Genomic DNA, 13,982 nt, shown 5'->3' on the forward strand with positions numbered 1-13,982 from the left:
AACTTGTACAACCACTTTGGAAACTAATTTGGTAGTTTCTCAGAAAATTGGCAATAATTGAACCCCAAGACACAGCTATATCACTCCTCGCCATATACTCAGAAGATGCTCTACCATACCAGAAGCACACTAGCTCAACTGTGTTCATAGCAACCTTATTCATAATAGCCAGGAACTCAAAACCACTTAGATGTCTCTCAACTGAAGAATGAATAAACAAAATTTGGTATATTTACACAATGGAATACTATTAAGCTATTAAAAACAATGATATCATGAAAAATGCAGGCAAATGGATGGGACTGGAATATATATCATCCTTCCATACCCAGGAAGACACACATGGTATTTACTCACTTCTAAGTGGATATTAGCCACAAAGTACTGTGTAGCCATTCTACAATCCACAGACCCATGTAATCTAAGTAATAAGGAGGACCCAGGGGAGAATTCTTGAATCTCATTCAGAAGGGGAAATAAAATAGACATAGTAGCTAGAAGAAGGGAGGGAATCGACCATGATTGGGGGTTGAGAGGGGGAATTTGTGTAGGAATCCGGTGTGGGGACAGGGGTGTGAGAGAGAGATAGGAGAAAGCACAGAAATTGGCTGTGGGAGATGTCTAGCATGAACTTGAGATCTGGGAAGGGGGAGGCTCCTAGTTGTCTGTGAGGATGACCCTAAGACTTTTATCTGGGTACATAGAGACTAAAGTGACAAGCTTCTGTATCCAGGTGGGATTTCAAGTGGAGGCAGGTGGACACCCACCCATCGACAAAACCTTCAACCCTAAACTTGTCATGACCACCAAATGTGCAGGGCTAAAGATGGAGCAAAGTTTGAGGTAATGGGCATCTGATGACTGGCTCAACTTGAAACCCATCCAATAAGAGTCAGCCAACCCTTAACATTATTAATACTCTCTTGTGTTTGGAAACAGGAACCTACATAACTGTCCTCTGAGAGGCTTCATTTCACCTCTACTGAAAACAGATGCAGATTCCTAAAGCCAAGCATAGCCAGAGCTCAGGAATACTTGGGGAATAGTGGAGGGAAAGATTGAGGGAGCTGGATTTAGACAACCTACAGAGTCAACTAACTTGGGCCCATGTGGACTCATACTAAACGACCAATAAATTATTATGTCCAATTATTCATAGGTTGGATCTAAATATCCTACATATTTGTAGCAGATATGCAGCTTGGTCTTCATGTGGGTCCCAATTGGAGTGGGAGCTGCTGTCTCTGACTTGTTGCTAGCCATGAAATCTTTTTTTCTTACTGAACTATAATGTCAGATTGTGGAAAAAAATCTGCTTAGTCCTGCTGTGACTTGACATGCCAGGACAGGTTGCATTGGGTGCGGGGCTTCTGTTCTTTGAGAAGAGGAGAGGGTAATGGGGGTTGCATTGTGATGGTGTGGCTAGAAGGAGAGGAAGAAGGAGGGTTGCAATGTAAACTGAATGAGTGAATAAATAAATTAATAATTACCTGTACCTTTCTGATTCATAGGGAATGGGCTTGACATAGTCTGTAGTATGTTTTTGTGATGCTTTCTGGTACATCTTATTGTATAAGATATAAGGAGGTTTAAAAATCTCGTCAAAGCTATTGGCTCTGGTGGAAGCAACTGTATTTATAATCTCTCAGATGTTATTGCATACATATATTAGTGTGAATCCTATATGTAAATGTTTTATTAATATTTATGCATACACGTTAAAAGTTACAATTTTCCAATACTGTATAATATTTAGCTATGAAAAATAGAGTGACAGATGAATAGCTTTATATGTTATTTTATTTTGATTCATTCCATGGACTCTGAATGATATTCCAATTCAAACAAACAACTGAGGCTAAGGCAACTCTGTCACCTCTCACTGTCTTTGCGGCTCTATTTCATTGCAATGTATTTTTATTCTATTTTGACCAGGATGTGCATGTTAAAATTGTTTGTTTTAAAAAATGGGAGAACAGGCTGTCTCTCACAGTTAGTGGATCACAAAGAAGTGAGGAAACCATCAATAATGACAGGGAGACAGCATTCTCCAGTACAGTCTGATATTTGATTGCCTTGAAGATTGTTCACTTTAAGAGAACAGGTCCCTAAAGCTCTTCATGTAAAAGGAAGGCATGTTCCATCAGGAGGAGAAGAATATTGTTGAAGACCAATGCTGCATGGCTTATGTTGATTGTCTACATTGTTAGTGCCTTGAAGAATTAATATGCAATTGGTGTTTTTAAATTTCCTAGAATTTGTTTTTCTTTCAATTTAAGTTACATATATAATATATGTAACAAAATTTGTAAAATATGGTGAGTTTTTAAATAATATTTATTTTTTGTTTTACTGTTACAAGTATATCATTCTTTTTCCTCCTCTCCTTCCTCCAAATTATTTCATATAACTCTATTTGATCTCTGACCCCTTTAGGAAAATCTGTCATTAGTTACTTATAGAAATATTCAATACATAAATACAACTTGCTCAGTCTGTATAATGGTTCTTACATGCATGTTTTCAAGGTTGACCATTGGTATGGGGTAACAAACTGCTGTGCTCTTCTGGGGCGGAAGACAGCTGCTCTCAGCATTGCTTAGCTGCTGGTTATTTCTTTGTATAGATCAAGGCCAAGAACATCTTTTGTTGTCTCCATTCAGCTCATGTTTTGGCAATCGTGTTAGTGATAATTTAGGAAACTTAATATTACATTAAGAGGCAGCTTCCTCATAACCAACAATAGAATCAGAAGCTATAACATATAATATGATTATTCTTGGATGTGTTCCCTCCCCATTTGAAAGACTTTATAACTACCATGACTTATGCATTAATCTACTAAACAAAATATGTATTAAGGAGTTAAAATTATATATTCAGTGATTCCCATAGTTTTACTGTGGAATTATTCCTTGAAAACCTTATGACTTTTAGGATACCTTATTTAAGCTCAGATGTTTCTTACTATCCAAGCACCCTCAAGACAAGTGTTTCTTGTTATCAATCAACATTTTCTCAATTGCCCTAATTAAAACCAATATCATGAATTATAATTTGAGGCTGTGACAGGTGATATAGTGTCTACAGAAAATTTGATTTTCTTTTTAGATAATGCACTTGAGAAATATATAGAAACACTTCATATGGAATATTATCCTTTTGCCTGATTTTACAGCATATTTTGAAAAACCTTGTTAAAAAGAGAAAAAAAAACGTTTTGAAGATTTCATCAAAAATAATTGTATGAGAATTAGATTTTTCTGCTTTCATTTTAACATTACTACTATGTATGCATTTGTATAAAAATATCAGTTAATGTTGTTATAATGTACAATTGTTACTTGTGTCAATCAGATTAAATAAATCTGGTTGACTCCTGGAGTTTATATTGATATCACCCAGCCAAACATTGAGAGGAGCTCAGAGAGTTGAGGGAAGAAGGATCTAGGACTCCTAAAGGGATAGGAACTCCACAGAAAGAGCAACAGAGTCAACTAACCTTGACACTTGGGTGCTCTCAGAGAATGAACCAAAGAGCATAAACAGTCTGGATCTAGAGACCCCACACATATATGTAGCTGGACACAGATGTACAGTTTAGTTTTCATGAAGGGAAGGACTGGGAGGAGGAGGGGGCAATGATTGGGACATAGTGTGAATGAATAAATAAAGACAAATGTCACACACATACACACAAATCTGATTTAGGTAATTTGCATAATATATTCTGTATATTACATAAAAGAAATATAACTGTGGTGTATCCTGAAACTCATTTCTCCATGGAGTAATTACTACTACTACTACTACTACTACTACTACTACTACTACTACTACTGCTACATATTAGTAATAATAATAATACAGAATAGTACTAATAATACATAGTAGTAGTAATAATAATAATGATTTCTATGAAAATAAAGTATATAAAATTTACATTTGAAACATAGTCAAAACAATAACTTTGTAAATTTGGCCTTTATTGAGTATAATTTAATCATTTTTATGACTAGTAATCAATTCTATTGTGATTTATTCCTTTAACTTTGTATGATGGACTATTATATGACTTAATTTTCAACAAAAGGTACCAGTCCAACTAGATTCTTTTAATTAAACATCATTTATTTTAGTTTTGGAGATTATAACATAAAAACAAAGAGTTTGCTGGGAGATTGTTTCTCCATTAGTTATTATTTGCTATTATATATGAATCCTATTCTATAGGCGTAATCATAAAACATACTACACATAGCTACATCATAAAACATCACCATCATTATCAACAACAACAACAAAACCAAAACCTATTAAGATGCAGTGCTTTAAAACCTCAATATGATTGAAACCTGGCATGGGCCATCACAAGTTTCTAATCGAGATGTACTTCTGTACCCTTCGAGTTCTGCCTTTTTTAGGTGTATGATTGTAAACATGTGTCCACAGTATGTATTGGAAAAGGAACTAAAATCAAATGTACAAGCGAGAAGATTGAAACAAGGTGCAATTAGTAGTAATCGTATTCATTATGATTGTAAATTGAATGTTGCCACTTTTGAGCAAATTCAAGTTTATTCAACGTCTCTGTCATGAGAGAAAAAATTTACCATTGAAGGACAACTAAACCTATATGGAATCCCATGTTTCTGTTAAGTTATAAAGAAATAATGAATATGGTTTACATAAGGTACTAAGACATACAAAAGAGACAATTATTTAAAATAATTTTATTTCCAAGAAATTAAAAACAACAACAACAACAATAATAATAATAACAATTCAGTGACTGTTTGACTTTCTGTTAGTGTTTAAAAGTAAGCTACCATTTTTTCATTTGAATTTTAGTGATTGGGGGAGCTACAATCGAGTTATTAAAATAGACATCTCACAAACTATGGCCATATGACATTTTCTTTTTGGGTGTTTTACTGAGAGATTAGTATCCTAGATTTATAATAAACTCACTGCATTTCCGTATTGTAATGTTGTAAACATAAGTATATGATGTTTTCTTTTCTTTCTTTCTTTGCTTTTTTTTCTTGTTTGTTTTGTTTTGTTTTGTTTTTTTCTTAGCGACAGTTGTTTTGAGCAGCCTGGAACCAAATACAACATATGAAGTCAGGGTTGCAGCAGTGAATGGCAAAGGACAAGGAGACTACAGTAAAATAGAAATATTCCAGACACTGCCAGTTCGTAAGTAATCATCACCATCTACTTTGTTACCAGATCCTTCGTTTGCAAGTTTAATGGAATTTTTAAATGCAGAAAGGATTTCAATAATGTAGGGAAGTGAATTATATCTCTGTTGAAGGATTTTAGCAACAACTCCAGGGTTATAAAAATATCATTTCTCTAAAGATGGGCAAGAAAAAAAAAGAATGTAGTGGCATATAAACTCTAAATATGCTCTTCATATTTATAGTGTGATTAATTATATTGTGCCTGCATATTATGTTGTCTTCATAGAAAAAATATTATGTGACATGTCACTTTTAAAGAGGCAGTATCTTGCAAATTATGTCAGTACTAAGAAAAAAAGAATATAAAATTCTAAATTAATATGTTGCCAAACTGACTACAAGTGGGACAAAACAGTATGTCGGATTTTTGTCAAAACTATCATGTTTTGAGTAATTTGTAGTCAATTATATTTATCTATAATTATTTTAAAATAGAAAAGCATTGTCTCTGTATTAACTAAACCATTTTTAAAATGTGAGACAATTTACTGAGGAGGACTGATCGCGGCTGTTGCAGAGTCTGGGAAGGAATCTGCCTGTGGCATGCACACATTAAATGAACCCCATGGCCGATAGTAAAGTTCTACTCTATCTTTGAACAATGAATTTTGGTTACTTCCCAGAATTTATCACAGGGTACCCCTTCTAGTAACGCCATCTTTTTAGTCCCTCATTACTTTCTCACCAGGATGACTCCTAGGTTGATGTATTTCCACTCAAAATCAGAGCTTAGATGCAGGCTTCTCTAAATACGTCTGCCTCTTCTGGCTTACATTCCTCCAGGACACCCCCATTCAATTCCCACCTCCCATCCTGAAACACATCTGCCCAGTGCTTTCTCAATCAGAAAAATACTGAAGCATCTGGGTTATGTTCATTTTCTGTACAGACCTGTACTTTTGTTCCCCCTCCACTGCTGAGGACATGCAGAGGTGTTGCAAATTGATTCAAAATAGGGGCTTGATCAATTCAGTAATACCCTGGATAGTCTTTATGGTTCTATTTACTCCAGGATTGAAAGACTACAGGCAAGTTTTCTACCCTTGAGACACTGGTGTGCATGTTTGAGAAACTAATCTCTGCTCTTGAGACTGAGGACATAATTCAGTCATCAAAATGTTTGCTATGTCGTGTAAGCACAAGAATCTGAAATCAATGGCACTCTTGTCAAAGTTGGGTGCAGTGATGGGGGTTGGTAATGTCAGAACTGACTGGGAGGTAGAGTGAGTGGATACTTGGTGCTTACTCCGCAATGTATCTTGTGTCATTGGTACGTGCTCTGTGTCAAAATAGGGAAAGAACAATAGAAAAAGAAATAGAAAAATTTACTCCTGTCATCCGCAGAGATGGACACCTACACACATCCGTGGGCATACAAACACACACACACACACACACACACACACACACACATACACACTACAACTCCCATTTTTCTGATTTTTTCCCTTTAATTCATAAAATTTCTCTTCTCATAATAATACTATTGTTCACTCATAACCTTTCTCCTAACACTGTGAATCCTTTGAAATTAGGTACAATTCTTTTATTGATTGATGAATTGAAGTTTATGCACATGGAAGATGCTATTTCATTAATTTTACTGAAACAGAATCTATTTTTTGTTTTATATGTTTGTTTTCTAATGAATTGGGCATTGTAATTAAATGATATTCCACACCTGCTGTTGCAGTAGATATTTTTAAACGTCTGAACCTTTTATCCCACACTAGTGCAGGCACCTGTGAGGCCACATGGCACTTCAGGGTACTTTTACTTCAGCTGCTCCACGCTGCCCCCAAGTACTCTCTGACCCAGGGAATCCACAAGCCATTCTAGCGTGGCACCTTACCACGCTGGTCCCTACACTTAGTTCCGGCACCGGAGGGCCACATGGAACTAACCATAATTTACCTTTGGTTAATATCTCTCCCAGCGGCTCTCTACTAGCCACGAACTCTCTGGTTCCAGCTACCGAGTAAAATCAGGGCTCTATAAACTGCAACTTAACAATCAGATTTATATGTTAAATACTCAATCCAATACATCCACACAATAAACTCACAACCAATTAATAAAGATATAAACAGCCCACCTAGATATGATAAATTGACCTATACATATCCATCCCTTGAGAAATATTCATAACAACGTGTATCTATGTAGTGATGAATGACAAGGATGGTTTATGTCTGCCTCCATGTTGCCTCTGCTCCTTTCTTTTCTTTCTTTTCTTTCTTTCTTTTTTTCCCCCTCAGTCCCTAACTTTTCTAGCTTCCTCCTGGCTGACAAACTCCTCCCCTTACCTGGAAATCTCCAGCCCAGGTACTAGACCGGGCTCCCCCAACATCCCCTCCTCTGCCCCTATATAGCTCAGCCATTTTGGCTACACCAGTCTCTTGGCCTCGGTCATCGCTTTTGGTCTGCGGTTCTCTGACTTTCCCTCCACCCTTCCCCTTCCCTCTCTCTCTCTCTCTCTCCACTTGGTCCAGCTCAGTCTGACCATGTTCATTCTGGACTCTTCATTCCCTGTCTCTGGGCATGCTCTCCCTCTTATCTACAGTAAACATTCCCCTCCCCCCATACCTAGGAGCAGCCATGCCCTCCTTTTCTATCATTTAGTATCATGCATGAGCTCCTATCCAAGGGACTCTGAACCAAGCTGCTAAGCTGACTCTGCTCCTTTCTCCTTCTCCCTCTTTCTTCTTCTTTTTTTTGTCCTGGATCTGAGGATGGAACCCAGGGTCTCCTGCCTGCTAGGCAAGCGCTCTACCACTGAGCTAAAACCCCAACCCCCCCCTCTCTTTCTAAAACCCTGTTCCTGCCTATCCTTTCTTCTTGTCAGGCTTCGTTTTATCTTGTGTCTGCCTTCACCTGCATAACGACGTCAACCTACAACCTGCAATCATCTGCATTAGGTTTATAGTAGCTTGGGCACTAACATTTCACAATAAATAATGGGAGAGTTCATGAAGCACTACTTCTCTTTGAGGGACCCTGGCTGTTATGAATTGTTAAAGGAAGGACTATACTTTTCTTCTGTGCTGTAGCCTCTGATGAGTTGTCCTTACACCAGGAAAACACGTCCTATCATGTTCTAATTAAACACTGTGGGTCACACAATGAGATTGTAAAAGACAGAAGACAATGGGACAAAGAGTGGAATGAAGTAGAAATGATTTAGTTGAAAGTGATATAAATTATGAAACAAACAAAATCTTAAACATAACATTTTTAAGTTCAGTTTTAAACCTATGATATATGCATATATATGTAATATAGTTATTACTAAAATTTAGTTTCTGCTTTTTAACTATCCCAAAATGCTATTTTTAAAAATATGGTTATAGTATCACTATAAAATGAAATTATTCTATATAATATGGAAATTCTAACTTTGAACATAAAAATTATACTAAAACATCTGAGCTTTCAAATTTACTATATAAGCAAGCATCAAGTTATAACACAAAGAGACAAATTGTCAAAAGTAAATCCTTTAAAGTGTCATATATTTGGGCTACTTAAGGCATTGGCTTAATTATCATGCAGTGCTGTGAGGCATGTAAAATATGTGTTAATGAAGAAGTATCATGTTACTCCTTAGGTGAGCCAAGTCCCCCTTCCATACATGGACAGCCAAGCAGTGGGAAGAGTTTTAAAATCAGCATCACCAAGCAAGATGATGGAGGGGCTCCCATTTTAGAATACATTGTGAAATACAGAAGTGTAAGTATCTTTTGATTATTATATTGTATCTTATTTCCTATTTTACAAGGAGCCACAATGGTCTCAAAGATTAATTACAAATGAATGAAGAGTTAATAATGAAAGGTTAATGTTAATATTTCTATTCATTAAATTCAACATTTCATTTGTGTCCTTTTCTTTTATTAAATTATGATCATAAATATTCAAAATATTTTGATGGTTTTGACCTTAATTATAGTTCTGAAATGTGATTTAAAAACAAATAATAGATAATAGATAAGAGTTTTCTTCTTTTTATGACTAGTATTAATGTCTTTCTATTTGATTGCAGTACTTTAACTCTGTCAATAGGAACTATATTAGCATGTTGTAGCAACATCATATCTGATAAAGAAACTTAGGTAAGGGATTTGAGTCATGGATTGAAGTGTTGGTATTTCCTTATGGCCTGTACTTACCCATTGCTAGTGAGGAAGCAGAAAGAGGAATGCTGGTGTTCAGCTGCCTTTGACCCTTTAGTACATACTCGACTCTAGTCCTTGAGACAGCGCCACTCACTTTTAACCACAGTGAGTCTTCCTTGCACCTCTTGGAGGCATCCTCATCCATATGCCTAGGGGTGTGTTTCTAGAAGATTCTTTTTATAACTATTTAAAAATGATAATCTCAAAAGTAACCAACAAAAAATCAAATCAGAAGGCATCAGGAAAATAATGGCAAAGTTATCCTCTGGCCTCCATATGTATAATGTGTAATGTTAACTGTTCGAAAAGAAACATCTAGTCTTCTCTGCGTAGTCAATCTAAATGTTTACACTGAATTAATATCTTTATATTTCTTATTATTCTTCCCTTCCCTTTGGAGTAGCATACTGGGCCTGGAGCCAAGTTTACTTATCCACTGGAAACAATTGATTAAAATTAATCATAATAATTAATTTAATGCAGAAGCCATGCCTTGTATCTAGGGTCAGAAAAGGGTAAGCCCAGACATAGGACAGATGCCTCTATTACATTACAGGGAAGGCTGTGCAGGGCAGCCAGAGTGAGACACCATACCAGAGTCACGATGGCATTTATCTGGGCAGGATTCTGGTCCTTCAGGGTGAGCTCACAAGTTTTTGCCTACAGCAGAAGAACCCTTTGGAAGCTGGCTGGGATGGTTTTGGACTGCTAGGAAATGTTACTCACCCATCTGCACCATGATTTGTCAACTTGCTTCTTAGAAATGACCATACAGAGCCATCTAAATGACATGTTGATTAAAACATCACACAAGAACAACCAACCATTGACAATGTGTATACATTCATTATATATAGCCACGACTGCCAAGAACTCTCTATGTAGACCAGATTATCCTGGAACACACAGAGAGAGGCTCTCCTCTGCCTTCTGAGTATGGGGATTAAGGTGTGTACTAGCATCCTCAGCGTTCAGCTGTGATTTTGGATGGTCGATCTTACATTCAGCCAGGAACATGGGGCTTGCTGCTTCCAACCTTCTCTAAAGGATATATAAATAATAAAGAATTACACAATAAAGATTCCTAAAACCTCAGTCATTCAACAAGATATTGTGATATTGGGATGGGGTAATTGCCATGCCTCATTTTCTCCTGTTAGTCAGAAAGTTAAAGGTGACATAGAAGGTGATGATTCTATCAAGGAGGTCTCTATCTCCAGTGGTTTCCCAGTCTGCTAATCACAGTTTATATACCTCAGTGTGCTTGCCCCTGTTAAGATGAGGAAAAGGGAGATTCTTTAAAAAAACAAAAACATTTTGTATTTTCATATAGAGGTATTTTGCTTACCTCAGCACCATATATAAAAGAGCCACCAAGGAGCCACCTAATACACACACACACACACACACACACACACACACACACACACACACACACATCCTTTAAAGCATTTAAGATGTGCTGATACTACTAGAGTTATAGACAGTTGTGAGCCACTATGTGGGGTCTGGGAATTGAGTAGATTTTCTCTGGTACCACAGCTCGTACTCTTCTCCATGGAATCCTTTCTCTAGCCCCTGTAAATGATTCTTAATGCTTCCAAGCTGACAATGAAGGTCAATTGCTCATGAAAGGAATATTAGTACAGCACACCAAAGAGAAAGTTATTATAATGAATAGATCTATCAAACATTAAATAAAGAATGGTCACTGACCTTGAGTAAAAGAGATCATTTTTGTTAAATATGAACTGGTGAGTGAGGACTGCTGAAATGAAGAGCTGCTTGTGTGTGGTTAAAGGTGTTTGTGAAGGACATTTCTGCTTGTGATAGGACAGTGAACAACATCTCCCACGCTCGTTTATCCCCTTTCGTTATTATATGTGATGCCAATGTTCACCGAGACTCATTCCTTCTCAAAACACTCCCAAAAATTTTCTACAAAAAACAATTATTTTTGTATTTTCTATAGCTACATTTAAAATGGTGCCTTTTTATAGTACTTTGAATACATTTTCAATTCAATTGTTTTTTATAATGTGTATTTTGTAAATAAAAACTATTTTTTAACTTGAAGATTTGATATTAAGGCATTAGGAAGATGAGATTTATTTGGTTTGAAGTACATCAGTAATCAACTTTATATACCATTTTCCATTAAATTCTAGTGTTTTCTTTACAGGGGAGCTCTCTTTTTAAATTAATATATAATAGCATTAATTCATCTGCCCCTTCTCCCTCCAACAACATGAACTGCTAAGTAAGTTCCTTTACTGTTACATTCTTGTATCTGTGTTTAAGGATGACCACGGGTGATCACTTTCCCTGCTCTAGGCTTCAAACTAGCAATAAAGAACAGTAAGATGTCTTTTGTATCCTCTACCATAGGATTCTATTACAGTGAGCCTCTACCAGTGTCCTTAGACTCTTAAGTAGATCGTATCTGAAAATCCAATGCAATTTGATACAAACTTCTTAGAATGTCTCAGTTTTCATATTTGGAAATTATGCAAACAAAATTGTCTGTCTAAAGAAAATAGGTTAACGCTGTATCATCAATTATACTAGGTAGTCAGACATCTCTTACCTACCTACAATTGGACCCAGCATGATTTTGGTAGAAAACATTGAGAAATATTAATAATTTCTGAGGAGAGACATAAAAAATTATGTGAACACTAAAATACAGTGAAATAATAATGTGGTTATTTTATTTTTCTGTGAATACTTTTACTTGAAAATAGCACCATGTTTGTGTAATGCAGTGGATTAATGGTAAAGTAACACAAATACTACGTCTGGCGCAAAAAGCTTGTTATTTTCAGGGGACAGAAGTGAACTTTTATATTCTAACCCCTTTAAACCATTATTATTTTTAAGTTTCAATAAGATAGACTTTATGAGAGCTGAATTATTTTTAATAATTCCCAGAGTGTCATAATTTGCAGTAAGCTAAGACTACAGCAAGAAACTAAGTACACCACCGCACATGGCATTCTTTTTTATCAAAACCACAAATACAAGAAATAACGTAATAAACACAGAATGTAATTGGCTTTGTTAGAACACAGCAGAAGAGCATGCTTACTGTGCAGCGAGCTCTTGTTTCATCTGCTACACCTAAGCACTAGAGTAGAAGAGGTCGTACTTCATATTGCCTCAGGAAGCAAGTGAAGCTTCTTTTCTGTTCTATGGCTTTTTCTCTTAAATTCAGTACTGACTGCTTCTTTTTGAAATATCCATTGGAACTCAGCATAAGGAAATATGATTAAAAGGTATTAAAGTAAGAAGATTTTTTCCCCTTTGGAATTAGATGTTTATTTGTTAGGTAATCCAGGATTAGGACAGCATTTCAGAAATACTATCAGAGATGAAATTACTTTCTTTCATATTTGTCTGTTCTTGCGACAGGCTTTTATTCTTATCCGGCTTACATTTTTCTCTTTAGAAGGTGGCTTTAAATTTGTATTCGAGATGTAGAGAATCAGGAAATCAAAGGTAGCTGTATAATGTTCAACTCAATCTACCCACATTGTACCAAAGAGTATTTTAAAATAACACTTCACCAAAAAATTAAAATTGCATTTGTACAAATAGAATTTTGTCTATGATGGGCCTATCAGACGGCTTAGAGAGTAAAAATGCCTGCTGCGAAGCCTGAAGACGAAAGTTCAATCCTTCCACCTGATGTAAGAAGGCCACAAAGGGTTACAAATTATATTCTACCATTTCTATGAGCAACCTGACACACCAAATGTCCACGCATAAAAACGCACACACACAATACAAAAGTATTTTATGAAGTTAACATGATCTCTCTATAGATTGCTCAACATAAGATGCCTCACACAATAGCCAGATTTAGGGACCCCAACAAAGGCTTGAAAGGTTAGGATCACTCCTTTTACTATTTTAATGTTTACCATATTTCTTTGAAAAAGGCAATAGTATTTTGTCTTACATAATGATGGAGTTTCAAGAATTCAGTTCCACAATGTAACACACTCCACATCGTCACGTCCATCTTACTAAATTGCTAATATTAGCCCCAAAGCCTGGTTGAGGGCAAAAAATGTTTCCTTGAGTATAAGTAATACTACATCCATTTCTTGCCCATCATTGTCAAAATTTATTTTGGCATTTTGGATCCGTGTGTGTGTGTGTGTGTGTGTGTGTGTGTGTGTGTGTGTGTGTGTACATTTTTTAGTTTTTATTAAAAACAGTTATTTCTAATTGATACCCATTTACAAAGGAAAAGTTAACTTTCTCTAATGGAGACTCACAGGGAATATTAACCACACATATGGGTTGTCATGAGTCTAACATTACATGACTTGTAAAATATAAAAAAATATATTTACAACTATCATCAGAGAAGTTTGTCCAGCAACTGATGAAAACTGATGCAGAGATCCACAGCCAGACATTAATTGGAGCTTAAGAAATCCCTGAACTCAAGCAGTATTACAGAGCAATAGTGATAAAAACTGCATGGTATTGGTACAGAGACAGACAGATAGACCAATGGAATAGAATTGAAGACCCAGAAATGAACCCACAC

General features: G+C 36.0%; 1 protein-coding gene across 3 annotated transcripts in view; it reads left to right on the forward strand.

The window, feature by feature from the left end:
- Ncam2 (neural cell adhesion molecule 2) overlaps nt 1-13,982 on the forward strand; it is a 487,041-nt gene that overhangs the window by 407,257 nt on the left and 65,802 nt on the right. For 2 of the 3 annotated variants that reach the window (XM_039088218.2, NM_203409.2), the window contains exons 13-14: nt 5,080-5,199; nt 8,854-8,975. In XM_039088218.2, the coding sequence (XP_038944146.1) occupies nt 5,080-5,199; nt 8,854-8,975 (242 nt within the window). The remainder of the gene's footprint in view (nt 1-5,079; nt 5,200-8,853; nt 8,976-13,982) is intronic. The other variant, XM_039088217.2, reaches the window with a different exon arrangement.

This window comes from Rattus norvegicus, chromosome 11 (genome assembly GCF_036323735.1).
Source record: "Rattus norvegicus strain BN/NHsdMcwi chromosome 11, GRCr8, whole genome shotgun sequence".
Taxonomy (NCBI): Eukaryota; Metazoa; Chordata; class Mammalia; order Rodentia; family Muridae; genus Rattus; species Rattus norvegicus.